Source organism: Catharus ustulatus, chromosome 5, assembly GCF_009819885.2.
Source record: "Catharus ustulatus isolate bCatUst1 chromosome 5, bCatUst1.pri.v2, whole genome shotgun sequence".
NCBI lineage: Eukaryota > Metazoa > Chordata > Aves > Passeriformes > Turdidae > Catharus > Catharus ustulatus.
Genome location: NC_046225.1, coordinates 21,804,264 through 21,820,273, shown reverse-complemented (window position 1 = coordinate 21,820,273; position 16,010 = coordinate 21,804,264). Strand labels below are relative to the sequence as shown.

Here is a 16,010-nt window from a genome sequence, read left to right as displayed (position 1 = left end):
TCTCCGGGCATGCTGCCCTGGATCTCCGAGATCCTCCTGCCCCTTTAACAACAATCACTAACTGGGCAGGACTTCAAATTTCTGCAGATAATTAGAGAGCTCCTCAAATTCTGCTTGATTTCTAAAACATCACTTGTTTCACAACTGGCCAAATACTTACATTTGAAAGCAAAGACATTTATATATTTAAACCAGAAGAAAATGCTGCCAAGTGCAAAAAAGGAGGTGACAGCACAACTCTTTCCTCACTTCCGTCTTTCAAATTTCCCTTGCATAGTTATTTTAATATTAACATATTAAAGTCAGCACATACTATATCGGGTTTTTGAGTTTTATTTGGTTTTCAATGAATGCAGATACTCGAGAATATTTAATTGCAAAATTCCCCAAATTATTTATTTCTATGTCTAAAATATTAAACATTTTACAGCATCCCAGCTTCATGTGTCTCTACTGCAAAACTGTCATAGTCACTTTCACACTTATTTTGAGTACATCAGATTTGTTTTGAAAAGTTATTTTACTATAGAATACTTTAGAAGTATACTAGGATTCATTAGTGAAATTATTCTTAAGTTTTTCCTTTGGAACCAACCATTTCTTGAATTACCCAATAATATTTTGATTTATATTTACATTTATAAAATATTGCGATTACCTAAGAATTATCTAAAGAAATACCAACCAGCTTTGAGCATTTTTGGACATAGTTGCAAGCTGCATCAGGGCAGGTTTAGGTTGGACATGGAGGACTTTCTTCACAGAAGGAGAGATCAAACATTGGAATGGATTCCCCAGGGAAGTGGTGGAGTTGCCTTCCCTGGAGATGTTTAACAAAACACTGGACATGGCACTCAGTGCCATGGTCTGGCCAACATGGTAGTGTTCAGTCAAAAGGTTGGACTCAATGATCTCAGAGGTCTATTCCAACCTAAATGATTCTGTGATTCCAAATTAAAACAATTCTGGTTTTTAAAATGTTTTCATTTTTTAACCAGCTATACTTATACTTTATAAAAATCAATTGATACTGACCTGAGGAATGACAAAAAATTTCTCGCTCCTTTCTTTTTATGCTGCGTAAGTATTATCCTCCAATACTTTACAGGAAAATGTAGAAAATTAAATCAGAATTCAACAGGATAGTTTTGAAAGCAATGTCAAGCATTCACTGCTGTCACTAGTGCACAGGTTATCCCAGTTCTAACGGGGTTGCTCTAATGAAATATTTCTATCAAAACTAATGGTTTTATTCGGAAAATTTATACTCTCAATAGAAGGAAAATTACCTGCGGGTCAATCTAGGACCATATCTGCTTGGGAAAAGCAAACCAGGCAACATTTGTACTAATGCACTTCAGTTTTGCCTCTGGGTAGACTCGTCAGTCTGCTCCAGCCTCCCTGTGTCTTGCCAACCTGTTCACCAGCATGTCAGGCTGCAACCAGCAGCTCCAGCGCCAAAACACCAGCTCCTGCTTCTGATGGATGTGAACTGCTTGTCTCTGGTAGTTCTTTGCTACCAGGACCTGAGAGTACTGATGTATCTATCAGTGAGCATCACTCAGCAGTCCACACAGCTGATGGAGAGACGGTTCCACAGGAAGATCTTTATTTCTTTCATGAAGGAGGTCCATCAAAGACCTCGTTAGACAAAGGGGAGACAGTCATATTTATAGATTTGGGTAGGATCCAAATTATAACCCATAGAAAGTTATACAAAAAACAGCATCCAATCTAAGTCAAAGTAAACTAACCAATTACAAAAGCTGATTTCTAACCAATTATTTTCCAAAGTGATAAGAGAGGGCCTAAATTCCTTACGCATTAGTCATTTTTGTAACTAGGATACCTTATCTTTCACAGCACGTTCCAGGGGCCCGGTGCTGAGAGTCAGGGGGAGAGTTTGTATCATCCTCAGATGGAGGCACACAGCCAGCTTCTGCCACTGCACTCAGACTGTCCCAGGATGGGCACCCTGGCAGATCACTTGCATCTTCATTCAGCCACACACTGGCTGCCAAGCTTGCAAGTGATTTCTTGCCCCACATCTTCTTGTATTCCAAAGTTAAACTAAGGTACAGAAAAACCCTCACTAAAAATCTAATGCCTCTAGGGTCGGCATAATAAAAAAAAAAGTTTAAAAAAAAAAGAAAAAATGTAATACAGAACCCTAGTTGTTTTGGACTTTTCTCCCCACTTGGCACATGAAACAGACCACACTGACCAAACAAGAACATGATTGCCAGGTCTCCCTCACACATGCTCAGAGTGCTTCCAAGCCCTCCTCTTTTTCCCAATCCAAATTCATGTTCCTGATTAACACATAACAGATAGAACACCACCGAAACCAAACCAATGTAAAATCCACAGCAGCAGTGGAAGTCCTCACCTACAGAATTTAAGAACATAAACCTGAACCGTGTGACAAAGCCTAAATAGTTCATTCGAGAGTATGGCATGGTAACTTGATTTGCTTGCATGGTGCTGAGAACAGAAAGAAAGATGCAAAACCACTCACGGTATCCAGGGGCTTCCAAAAGTACACAGCAACACTGGGGACAGCATCACAAAACTACAAGGGAAGCAAAGATGAAAAATAAAAAACTTCTTTCATCTCTGAAATTGGACAATGAGCATTAAAGAGATCTGATTTATGTATCTGTCCCTCTGTGCACTGGAATCAGTGCCTACAATGTTCGGAATTTCAAAGATACTTAAAAAAACAGAGCATCTGCTTGGAGGCTTTTTGGAAGCACTGACAAACTAGGGGTTGCCGAGAACATGAAATTTGCAGGCGAGGTTGGCAGAGCTGAATCTCACCAAGGAAATGGACAAGGCCAGAGTTGATTTCAACAACAAGGTGTGCAACCTGTATAGGACACTCAGTGGCCAAATTACCTTCCAGTTCCATGTCAGCTTTCACGAGCCTACAGATTTAGTTTCTCAATTTTGTTATTAAGTATTAGGTGACTTTCATGTTATTTACTGAATGTCATAGTTGCTTATGTCCTATTATCAGTTTTCCACATGCTGGTGCTGTTGCCTATCTGTGGTATTTGCTACGATTTTGCTAGCATGTCACTGGAAAATAAAAATTCCCCTTCTTACTGAGGGGTAATTCATTATACCTGGCAACTCCTCAAGCACCATCACCTCTCATGGAAAACCCCAACAGCTCTGGCAGAACTGTTCCCCTCTTCTTTCACAATCATGTCTGCAGACCTCACAAGAAGCCCTTCCTACCCTGCCTGAAGAAAAATGTTTTTTGAGAAGATGAAACAACAGCAGGAGACAGTGAATGACCCCATCTTGCAGCGACAGCTCCTTTGCTTCAAAGGCTGCTGGGTGGAATGTCAAGAAGCCTAATCAAAACTTCCATCCCATTGCAGATCCCTTCACCTACCCTGGCAGCGGACTGCCTTCAGCCCCTCACACTGCCACCCAGTAAAGCCTCCAGCACTGCAGTTTATCCAGCCAAGATCAGACTCGGGCACAAAGGACATGCTCTGCGGGCACAAAGGACATGCTCTGCAGACACGGTTCAGACGCAGTCCCTGTGTCTAAGTGAGACACAGGCGGTACCAAGCACCCCCAGGCCGGGAGCCAGGGCCGGATTCCCCCGCCAGGGGAAGGCAGGCACACCCAGGCACTGCTGCGGCCCTCAGGGAGCGGCGCACAGGCCGTGGCGTCCCGTTAGCTGGGAAGGAATCTGGGCAGCCTGGTGTCGGCAGGAACAGCCCAACAGCCAAGACAGCGGGCCGGTTCCCTCACAGGCACAGTCATGTCCACCTGCCGGCCGGACTCAAGGGGCCGCGATGGAAGACGCTGGCGCAGCCACAAACCCAGCCACGCCGCAAGGCAACAGCGCGGGCACCCTCAGGAAACACAGAGAGCTTGGCCCGCACCGCGGCCTCTGGGAAGAAAAGCGCTAAGCGGGGCTTGTGACTGACCTAGCGCACGCCTACCCTGCGAGGAAGGGAGGCGAAAGAGGGAGGGAGCAGCCAGCTCCTCCACCCGCCCCTGAGAGGGAGGCGGGGAGAGAGGCAGCGGACAAGGAGGCGGGCTCCCCTTCCCCTTCCGCTGGCAGCGATAGCCGTGCGCGATGGCGAGCGGGGTGAGCGTCTGCGTTCTGCGGCGGGAAGGTCGCCCGGGGGCGGGCGGAGGGTCCCGCAGCGGGCAGGATGAGGCGGGCGAGCCCTCCCTGCCCTGCCCTCGCTGCCGGAGGCCGGAGGCTGCTCGGGGCCGGGGCCGCGGCCGCGGGCCGGGGTCGCTGTGGCCGCTCCCGCCCCAGCTCCGGCGAGAGCCGGGGCGCGGGGCTTGTGCGGGAGTCTCCGCGCTCCCGCCTCACGCGTGTGAGGCGTGCGGCGCAGTCGGTGCCGCTCCTTAGGCGTGGGAGGCTCCCGCGGGGAGTACTTGCAGGATTGGGAAGGAAAACACGCGTTTGCTCCCCGCCGTGTGTTGTTCTCGGGCCCCGTGCGCGTCCCGTGGGTCTCAGGGCTGCGCTCCGGCCGCTCCCGGGTCGCGGCGGTGGAGGAGCGAGCAAAGACCTTGAGCTTGCGTGGCTTCCTGTGGGCTTCGGGCAGGTGCGACCGAATCGTCTGGAAAGAAGGGGTAAAACTGCCTGCTCACAAAGCCATGTGCACAGCCACAAGCAGCCCAACAGCTCTAGTGCTAGCATGGTGATAGGGGAAAGTTAGAACTGCTGGAAGGTGGTGGTTTGTTTTTTTACTTCCAGTTGTTGGCTTCAAGATTTTCAGCAAAGGTATAAATAATAAGAGGGCAGAAAAAGATGGAGCTTTCCTGGTACCCACTCTGAATAGTCCAGGGGCCTTTGTGGCTTTATGAACTGAATCAGAAATGAATACTTCAAAATGTGCTTCCAGATGCGTACTGTCAGTTTTAGATTATCAAAATTTATCCTGTAAGGAGACTTTTTTCCTCCTCTCTGTCTTTAATTTTGTGTTTACCTAAGCTTGTGGAAATCCAATTTTAGGAATGCACAGTGTCCCATGTAAGAACAAGTGATGACTTAACGAGGGGATGGATTGAAAACCAGTAAATTATTTACTGAATAGTGTTTCCTCTTGCACTTTGTGCTTTGAATTTAGATTTTCTGGCAAAATCTTTGGCAGATTTGGAGATTATGACTGACGACTCAGACTGTGATTCCACAGTTAGTTACTGTGGCACATTCCATGCATTTTTGTAGTATTTACCCTGGTATTAAAAAGCAGGACAAGAAGATTTCATGGTTCTAGTTAGGGGTGTTTCTGTCTAATTTAGATCCCTGCTGGCTGTTGGAATAGGTTCTGATTTTCTGTTACAAAGCTTTTTGAGTCTGTAGTATTTATTTTACCAAATGTAAGCCAACATATGTATCTTAAGTTCGGCTATTACAGGTACAGTGATATAGTTAAGGATTTTCAGGATAGCTGATAATTAAGGATTTTAACTGGCTCTGGCAAAGCCTGGTACTGTTTTTTGTACAACAGAAATACTACAGCCTTTTTTCTCCTGACCACAGGTGATGAATCAGACCTGGCAAGCTCAAAAGGTGGTCTTGGCCCTGTTATTTCTTCCAGCAAGTGAAATTTCAAAAAGGCTGAGTGACTGTATTTCTAGTCTTGGGAATTTACATTAATCCTCTTTCTTTCAAGCATTCCATGGGAACACTACAGCTATTTTGAACACACAAAATGTCTTTTTCTTCTATTGGTTTATATTTCTAATAGCAATGGCTTAGGCCTTGTCATCTTCATGAAATCGACCTCTGAGGGTTATCCAGATGCTTGTCCTGAAGCTGCTCTAGAGTGTGTGACTATAATGCCTGCTGATTTTCTCAGTCAATTGTTGTATGTACCTCTTAATAGGGTTTAGAGATCTAGAAATCCTGCTCTTTCGTCCAGGCTCTGCACCGTTGGGATTGAAAAGCTTCCTGGGATGTTTAGATGTGGCTGCAGAGCAGGATTTGTCATGGCCCTGAGAGCTGTGAATGAAGATTTGCTATCAGTGATGATCCCTGTGGCCACTGCAGAGGTGTTACAGCCCTATAGCGAAGTCCCTCTGCATCACTGAGGGGCTCTGCATGCCAGCAGTACGCTCACATCTCCTTGCCAGAATCCTGTCTGGAAATCATCCTGATAAGGAACTGGAAATTCGCTCTTGATGAGGGTCTCCACAGCTTCCCTTCTGAACTTTCCAACTTCAAACACTGTGTTTAATGAACATATCTGAAATGAAGGGTAGGCTTTGATTTTAAACCACCATTTTTATTATGCAGCCTTTCCATTCATGTTGCTCACTTCACTGCAGCATGTCTCCCAAGCTCTCCCAGGCTTATTATATTTTTTACTCAGTAAGAGAATGACATCCAAATTTCAGATCTTGGCTTACTCATTACTGTTTAGCTTCCTGAAAGCAAGTGTGGGGCAATTAATCCTTTGTGTTGAAATTATGAATTTCTGATCTGGGATTCTTTCCAAAAGCCAGTAGTGCTGCTTTTATTTTCTCACTTGGCTGAACAGGAATTATTTTAAATGAACCATACAACAGATGGCCTCTTTGTTTTTTCTTGTTGTTCTTGTCTTTTAGGTTATTAAATGCAAGGCTGCTGTTGCCTGGGAGGCAGGTAAACCTCTCTCTATTGAGGAGGTGGAGGTTGCTCCACCAAAAGCTCATGAAGTTCGTATCAAGGTAATTACACCAGTTCTTATCTATATATTTTCTATTTTAGGAGACTGAGCATTAAATATGAATGGTTTGTTTGCCAACAGAGGAAATGTTGACTAGCTATCATTAGTTCATTAGTATCTCAGCTGGCTTTACAGAGAAGAAAATGAGAGTACTTAGATCCTCTGTTTATGAAAAACACTTTTAATTTCTACTAGTCTCACTTCACAGTCTGGTCTGAGGATTATGGCTAATCAATTCCAGTTGTTACAGAACAAGTTCCTTCACAGTGTCTGAACTGGGAACATCTTTATCTTGTTTGAAGGACAGCAGTTTGTCATTTGTGGCAGCTGTGTAACATGCTGGGTTTTACTTCAGTCAGGCTGTAAGTGCTGGCTGCTGAGCTGGGATTGGTCTCTTGGATTCCCTAGATTCAAGTTTCTGATTTCATCAGGACTTTCCAGGAGCCTATGTCTGCCAAAAAGTATATAATAATGTGAAATTTATTTCTGTGGAAAGGATTTCTGCGTGGTGCTGAAGACTTAAGCTGGATTTATGCAGTAGTGAGAGTTCTGCATGGTCTCTCTGGTAATTTTACATCGGAGTCTTACTTTGAATCAGATGCTAAACTACGTTGAGATGACTTGGAGCACTGATTTCTAGCTATGAGAAAAAACATGTCATCTTTTACCCCTTTCACTGATACATTTTGGTTGATGGAAATTACAAAAATGTACTGGTATGACTTTGCTTTTTCAAAGCAAGAAAAAACTGCCTTGCCAGGAATTGAAAGTATGTTGCCACATCTCCAATGCTGCCAGAACTTTGACCTTGCAGTTGTTCTGAATTTCTGACCAAAGGGGAATTATTTAGATCTGTGCTACTATTCTGTTCTTCAGGGTGTCTCAGAATATATGTTTCTTCACAGATAGTTGCCACTGCTGTCTGTCACACTGATGCCTATACTCTGAGTGGTGCTGATCCTGAAGGATGTTTCCCTGTGATCCTGGGACATGAAGGAGCAGGAATTGTAGAGAGTGTTGGGGAAGGAGTAACAAAAGTAAAGAAGGGTAAGAAAATACCTTACAAGTTTTCTGCCTTCCTTAAAAGTGTTACTTTATTTGAAGACCAACTGTCAAATTCGGTCACTGAAATGCCATATTGCAGGAGTTAATACAATATTTTATTATGTATGCATCTGTAGATTTCTGTGGTCTATGAGACACAACACTAATGTATTCAATGAGCTCTTGACTTAAAGCTTGAAAGAGGCCAGAATAATTTTTTTTTTCTTGAAATCAGATCAGTGTATATTTAGAATATGGTTGGGGGTTTATTGTTTTTTCAAATTATAGTTTTTATCTGTTGGTGTAATTAAAAGGCTTAAAGTGTTTAGTCATGTTGTTCACTGTTGATTTGGGATTGTTTTGTTTTACAGTAACTTGCTACTTGTTCTGGAATGATGAATTTCAGATGGGCTGCTCAGCCAACATTAAAACAGTTTATCTAGTACTCTATAATACCACCATATACCATACACAGCTTTTAGTACACAGAGGTTTTAAGTGAACTCAAGTTCACAGAAAAACATGGAGAATTGAGTACAGTAATTTCACAACTACAAGGCGCACCCTTTTGACTAAAATTTTTCCTCAAACCCAGAAGTGCGCCTTATATAATGTACAAAGTTGCAAAATTTGTCAAACCGGAAGTGTGAGCTGTGAGCCGTGGGGGGAGCCGGCAGTGCCACGGCAGCTGGCTGGAGGCGGGCCCAGGGGCCTGCGGCACCGCCCCTGCCGGGTGGAGGCGGGCCAGGGGGCCCGAGGCACCGCCCCTGCCGGGTGGAGGCGGGCCCGGGCACCAATGGCTGCCGGGTTGAGGCAGGGCCTCGGCCACCAACCGTGCAGGGGGAGCTGGGGGCGGAGCCTCGCTGCAAAAAAAAAGTGCGCCCTATAGTCCGGTGCGCCTTATATGATCTACAAAGTTGCGAATTTTGCCGACTCCTGGGGGTTGCACCTTATAGTCCTGTGCGCCTTATGGTCGTGAAATTACTGTAATCTTTTTTTTTTTTTTTTTTTTCAGCATGCCTTGCTTGACTCAGTAACTAGACACAGAGTATTTTTTTTCTTAGGGGACACTGTCATCCCTCTATACATCCCTCAGTGTGGAGAGTGCAAGTTCTGCAAGAATCCTAAAACAAACCTGTGCCAGAAGATAAGGTCTGTATGACTTTGACACATGCTATAGTATTTGTTCAATGTACACCTGCTGTAGTTAGCAAAAGTAATTGACAGGAGTTTTCTTTGAAGAATAAATCTGTTGATGCATCATTTAATGATTTGGAAAGTAGGTGTTTCAGGGGTCATTCATGCAATTTTTTCCCACTCTTACTTAAAATTTCTATTCTTCCCTTAAATATAACTGTATCTCTCTTTTCTTGTATGTGAAGGTGCAGACTGCTACCTTGTGTCCGCAGGTTGGAAAACATAAATACTGATTCCATATTTAACCCATACTTAAGGGAAGAACTTCAGAGAAATTTACTCTTGGGAGTGAACACCAATGCTTTCAAGTGGTACAAAATCAAACAGACAGCTCTTTTTTTCCTTAACACATGCTTCCCAGATAAATTTGCAGCTCCCGTTCTGAAAAAAATTCTCTCAAACTCAAAAAAAAACCCTGAGTGACATAACTGACAGGTGCTATTCAGGGGGAGGGTACTGAAGGAGGCCAACATGATGGTGTGGTTCTGTGGCACAAGCAGTTAGCATTGGTAACTAACAAGGTCAGCATGTGAATAAACTCAATTTCTTTCCATTTTTCCTTGGAGGAAAATTAATTGCATGAAGTTTTAGGAGTTTAGCATCTCACTTCTCTGAACTCCTAGGTTTATTGAAATGGTCAAAATATAAAGGTGCAAGTATGCAGCTGCCTCTCTCTGTTGCTGCTTTCTGGTAAGAATATTTGCTGCTTGAAACACTGACTGTATTTTCCTGTCTTTGCCTCAAGAATTACTCAAGGGAAAGGAGTCATGCCTGATGGTACCAGCAGATTCACCTGCAAGGGAAAGCAGATTTACCACTTCATGGGGACCAGCACCTTCTCTGAGTACACCGTGGTGGCTGATATCTCTGTAGCCAAGATAGATGCTGCAGCACCTTTGGATAAAGTGTGCCTGCTGGGCTGTGGCATCTCCACAGGCTATGGCGCTGCTGTCAACACTGCTAAGGTAAAGGCTGGGCTTGTGGCACAGCTTAGTGACTATGTTAGGACTGTAAATGTGATGTACCAAATCTGTGTTTCTTCCTCCTCTTCAACTGATGAAGTTTAGCTAAGAATTTTTAGCTTCCCCATATGAGTCCAGATCAGGTTAGAAGAACCTGTTGCACTTTGGAGGAAATGCAGGTGGAGTATTCTGCATCCCTTTTGACTGCAGCTATGTATCAATTACTTTTCTAGTTCATATTCATCTTGCTGCAAGTCATTCTGATAGTCTAAAGCTCAGGATGAGACAGAGGTGGTAGGTGAGTGGGCATGAGTCTTCGAGCAAAAGAAAAAGCTTAGTACCTAAAGAACTTTTTGGATTAAATTTCTATATAGTTTCCCTTATCTATTAAATCTCATAGCCACATACATTTGCTTCTATTTTTTCCCTTATTACAGCCTCCTTAACTTGCATTTCCTGTGGAAGGATGAATTTTTTTCTGCTGTTCATAACTCCTTTCTTACTCCTAGGTGGAGCCTGGCTCTACATGTGCCGTGTTTGGTTTGGGAGGAGTTGGGCTGGCTGTTATTATGGGCTGCAAAATAGCAGGAGCATCCCGGATCATTGGCATCGACATTAACAAGGATAAGTATGCCAAAGCCAAAGAGTTTGGAGCTACTGAATGCATCAGCCCCCAAGACTCCAAGAAGCCCATCCAGGAGGTTTTGGTCGAGATGACTGATGGCGGTGTGGACTACTCATTTGAGTGCATTGGAAATGTTGGAGTCATGGTGAGTGCTTGGCCAACAGGAGCATGTACAGGGAGGAACCAGTTCAGCTTATCAGGAAGATCAGCTGCTTTCTTAACACAAAACATGCCAGACTCACTATTTTTTTTTTTATAGTAATAACTGCTATGACTAAAAAGGACAATTTACACTCAATCCTAATTATGTAAAGAAAGCAGCTGCTACTTCTTGAATTGAAATGGCACTTAAAAATGTTTTTTCATTAATCAGACTTTTTTGAGATCCTGATTTTCTCTGTGCTGACAGTTGAAATTAACAAAACTTACATAAAATATATTGTGCAATGAAAATAAAATCTCAGAGATCACTCAGTATTTCCCTAACTTCTCAAGTAATTAATTTCACCTCTGGAAATGCAGAAGTATTACTAAATGTAAGGCTAGGTTTTCGTGAATTACAGTAGCATTCCTAACTGTTGATAATACAGTCTGTGATTATAGTTTATTTGGACTTTCAGTGGGAGTTCAGAGTGACTTTGAAAGCTAGATAGGATATAAGAAGTGCACAGTGAACCTTTAACAGTATAACGGAATCTGAACCAATGGAAAATATAATTTTCAGTGTATTTATTGTTCCTTAAATGCTAATGTGGTGATTCATTAATTGGGGGAAAGGAAGTGCTGCCAGTCCATAGGGAGCATAAATCTTAGCAATAAACATTCTGCTTTGTCCTGTCTGTCCATGAAGAGGGCTGCCTTGGAAGCCTGCCACAAAGGCTGGGGAGTCAGTGTGATAGTCGGCGTGGCTGCTGCTGGCCAGGAGATCTCCACACGGCCATTCCAGCTAGTAACTGGGCGGACATGGAAAGGGACCGCATTTGGAGGTAACTCTGTGGGGATAAAAATAACTTGCTCTGGGCTAAAGCTGGGAAGAACACACTCTCTTGGTTTTGCTTGTGCAAGAAATGTACTATTAACAGGCTATTCGTAAATGCTATGTTGGCTTTTAAGATAAAGACTCTTAAAATCTGTTACTCCTACAGACACGGTCCAGATTAACACATTGGTATGGTATCTAACATATTTTGAAGACAGAATATATCTATATGCTACTCAATACTAAAAGGAGTGAGATAGGAAGACTGCTTTACCACCAAGTGAAGGTTTGGTTCAGTTTGGTCTGGTGAAAGGACCTGGTCTTTGGGGAGATGGGAAGTGACATCAATATATTTGTGACACTTAACCACTGGGTAAATTGGGGAGTATTACAATGTGCTATAAAGACCTTTAAAATAAAAAGTGCTTGATACACATTTTCTGCTGTTAACTCAAAACCACATTGAATTCTTTTTTTGGGGGAATTCACTAATTGCTGAAGTTGGAAGCATTCAGACTTTGAATTATTACATCGCTCTTTGTCCAAACAATACAAAACTTACTGGGTTGGGTTGTAGAGAGATGTAGGGGGCCTGATAGAGATGCCTTGTGTGTACTTTCCTAGGTGAAGGCTGCTGTTAATGGTGAATGCTGGAACAGCTAGTGAAAGATTTTTCGTAACACTTGTGTGTGTTTGGATAATGTGTGCTTTTGCCAGAGCTCCATGGGAGGGACAAACATGTCACTTGTCTCTGTTTCTTTTTATATTGATCATGCAAGTGCCTGTGTAAGGGCTGTGTTTTTAATTTTCTGAGATGGGTGGAAAAGGGAAAAAACAAGGCATGTTATCCTTCTTTCAGGCTGGAAGAGTGTAGATAATGTACCGAAACTGGTGACTGAATACATGTCCAAAAAGATCAAGGTTGATGAATTTGTGACTCACACGCTGCCTTTTGACAAAATTAATGAGGCTTTTGAGCTGATGCATTCAGGAAAAAGGTAATGTTCACAATATTGAAAGGTACACAAGACACTTCTTGATCAGACACTGTCAAAGTAAAGGTTCCCTGCCCACTGTCATGTTTTGACCAGGGAAGCTAAAGGGTGACATACACCACATGCATTGATTCTGATACAAACACATTCTCTGAACTTCCAGGCATGTGCCAAAACCCAGGCACACAGTGAAAAGCAAGCAACTGAGAAATACCCACAGGTGTAAAGCTGATAAAAGGGGAAAGGCCAGTCTCAGGTTTTCACCATTGCTAAAACATTCTTCCTTATAAAAAGAAATGTAAACAAACTGAAGATTACATATTCAGTAATATTTAGGTTCCTCTGCAGATAGACAAATACTTTTGAACATTATCTCCAGAAACCAGCATGGTCTTTGTATTTGATCTCAATCTATATTAATTTATTGTATAAAACTTTGGAGAAAGTACTAGCTCTATCTGCTTTAGCTCATATGGATTCTATTTGGGATAAATCAGTTGACTGTATTTGTTACAGTTGGAAACACTGTATTTATGCAAATTTCATCCAGCAGTTTATCCCTGCCCAAGTTATAAACTTCAGTATAATTTCAGTGCTTTATTCACATATGAGCATGTCCTAGGAAACTGAAAATGAAAGCTACCTAACAGAAAGCTTTCCAAACAGACAAAAGGGACAATGCCTGTAAATATTACTGCTCCTGATCAATCTTGGCTAGCTACTGAAAGCTGACACCTAGTTTGAAAAAGTGTTCATTTGGAGTTTATTTTACTGGAGGAAAGACAAAAAACCCCCCAAAGATAACAAGCATTATCCTGGATTTTTAATAAATATTATAGGCATAAGCATGACTTCATCCTTACAAAAGACAGAGTTAAAATGTCTCAGCAATTAAAGGGAGGGAGAAAATTGACTTTACGGTAATTTTTTTTTTCTTTTTCATTTTAAGCATTCGAACTGTGCTAAAATTTTAGAGCCAAATGTGGACCTTCTAATTGACCAGCACCATACTAACTGCCTTTTGATAATGGAATTTTTGATAGAAGATAAAATCAAGCAACTAAAAACTCACTGGGACTAAGAAGACCATGTATTTTAGGGTGAGCATTCTGGGTATTAAATAACAATACACTGTAAACCACTGAATAGCATAACAGAATTATTACAGGTTATGGAACTTCTGTTTCTCTACTCATTCTTCAAATTCAATAGTGGCTAACTTAATCTACTTAATAAAGGCTTATTTCTAAACCCAGTGTTGGAATTATTTAGCATTAAGAGTGACTGTGATTGCTGTGTCTTGTTTTCCTCTAGTGCTATTACAGTGTGTATGTGACAAAGGAAGTGTTCTGCAGAGTCCACAGCAAATGATGTGGAATTCGCTGCACAAGGCAAAGCTAAGCACTGGGGTGAGAAGCAGCATGCATTTGCTGCAACTGTCCTGAGAGAGGGGCCAGAACTTGTCAACTGTCTGAGGCTATTCTTGGACTACAGTGGATTGTAGCATCCAGCTCAACCTTGAAGCCAAATGTAGAGCAGAGACTCTGGTCACTGGTGTGGTCCATGTTCTGCCTTATTTCTCACTGGTCTCTTTGGCAGGCCTCTTGTAAAGATCATGGCACAAACTCCACTAGTCACTTGCTCTAGTAGTGTCCTCCAAGGATGCAGTAGGACAGTTGTCCCATTTCCTCAACTTACTGGCAAATGAAGCAAACTTTGCAGTCAACACTGCAGAAACGAACAATGTGAGATTGTTGCCTCTAGTAAGAAACCTGATCAAGCCATTGAAGCAGGAAATACTACAGTTAGAACAAGTGTGCTCTTGAGGGCTGCAGAGCATTGTCTGATGATGACTTCAGGATTTTCTGGGATTTTTTTGTTGGAGGGAGAGGGTTTAAGTCTCAGTTTTGGAGTTGCAGGTTTTCTTAACTCTAGATGAAGTAATCTGACTGGGTAAGGTTCTTTATGTTCTGAAACCTGGAATCAGTGTCTCACATCCAGAAAAACACAGAGAAATAGCAGAAAACAGACTGCAAAGCAGAGGCAGAAAGCCTAGCCAGTTAAAAAAAAAGTTAGATACGTAGAAATTCAGTGTGTTTCAGTGAACCGAGGATATTAAGTGAGAAGTTTAATGTTTCAAAGAACCCTGGTCAAAACAACTTCTAACAGAGAACACTGAATACAAACACTAATCTTACTAGAAGAAATTCTCTCTCACCACCACCAATTACATCAAGCCACTGCTATACAAGTGGGACAATTACATCTTTTCCATCTCTCATTAAAAGATATCCCCTAGAGCGTTTTGAAAAGAGTTGAGGTACTGCATTTCTACTTCATTTCCAACAGTAAAGAACAAATATGAATGTCATAAGAATTCAGTTTTGAGTATCAGGAGGAAATAAAAACAATTTGTACCAAGCAACGAGGTGATTCTCAGTACCTTGTAGCTCCAGGAAGGCTGGCTGAACATCAGAAAATCCAGTAGAAAACTTGCTGTTAAGCTGTTCCAGTGAGAGTACTCCATAATTACAAGATGGTATCAATACAATACTAGGGAACCCAGCAAACCACCCCCCAGCTGGATCTGACATTTAAAATACTTACACTGGAACAGCTGTTCCTTTGTGCTCCACAGACTAGATTAAGACCACAGTCTTGTCTGCATTACATTATTACCTCAGAGAATCTGCACCTCAGAGTGTAGTGATACCAGAGCACGTGGGTCAAAGACTTGTAGCTTCTTCCCAGCTTCAGGAATTGATGACCCAGCCCCTATTTTGTCATGCAAAGCTTTTGATTGAATGGAGCATGTTTGAAATAGAGTTTTTTAAAAGTTGCTCAGCAAACAAAGGGACTCAATACCAAGAGCTTCTACCCCATTTTTGGTGATCGAGGTGCTGTATTGAACTGCACCATCCTGACAATGGTAAAACTTCAGTGGACAAAAAATTCCACTAAAGCACTGTGCATGAAATGTGCATGTACTCTGCTGGCTGTCATGTAAAATACGCAGACTGGCCCCTATCCTCCTCCTGCCACTCAACACCATCTACCAATCCTTCTTTCCTTAAATATTCAAGTCATGTTGCAGAAACAGCATGAAGAATTTTCACACTGACTTACACAACAGTAAAGGGAAAATACATTAAGAGATTGATTTGGAACTAATTGCAGGATTGTGCTTTTGGTACAAGTGTATACAGTTGCTAAAAATGTCATTAAAAAGTAGATTTAAGTTGGGATCTTTTATTTAGGTGGATAGCAACTTATGTAAAAATCAAAAATAGTTAATTTCTACAATTCAGTCAGCACAAGTCTAGTACGTCATGTCCAAGCAAAGACACAGCTAGACAGGTGAAAAAATAGCTTTTCTCAATATTTTTATTTAATAAGTTATGTTCTCAAGGGTGATGTGCCCTCCTGTTGAAAGCTCTGGTGTAGATGCTAAGCAAGCTTTCCACTCATTTAGAAATCCTGCATGAGTATGAACTCACTGTAAGCAGTTATCATGCT

The 16,010-nt window shown here is 42.3% G+C and overlaps 1 protein-coding gene across 1 annotated transcript; it reads left to right on the top strand.

Annotated features, from left to right (window-relative positions):
* The first annotated feature begins 4,014 nt into the window (after positions 1–4,014).
* Positions 4,015–13,745, top strand: LOC116996965 (alcohol dehydrogenase class-3). Its single transcript, XM_033061088.1, has 9 exons — positions 4,015–4,114; positions 6,592–6,693; positions 7,598–7,739; positions 8,801–8,888; positions 9,679–9,898; positions 10,405–10,665; positions 11,371–11,506; positions 12,359–12,497; positions 13,444–13,745. Exons 1-9 carry the CDS (start codon positions 4,103–4,105, stop codon positions 13,466–13,468), a joined length of 1,125 nt encoding a protein of 374 aa, XP_032916979.1. The 5' UTR covers positions 4,015–4,102; the 3' UTR covers positions 13,469–13,745.
* The last annotated feature ends 2,265 nt before the right edge of the window (positions 13,746–16,010 follow it).

What these genes read in the sequence shown, in the direction of transcription:
- LOC116996965 (XM_033061088.1), top strand. An exon ending in GAAAGGGACCGCATTTGGAG is followed by an intron (nt 11,507 to 12,358) that starts GTAACTCTGTGG and finishes TCCTTCTTTCAG; the next exon opens with GCTGGAAGAGTGTAGATAAT. An exon ending in CTGATGCATTCAGGAAAAAG is followed by an intron (nt 12,498 to 13,443) that starts GTAATGTTCACA and finishes TTTCATTTTAAG; the next exon opens with CATTCGAACTGTGCTAAAAT.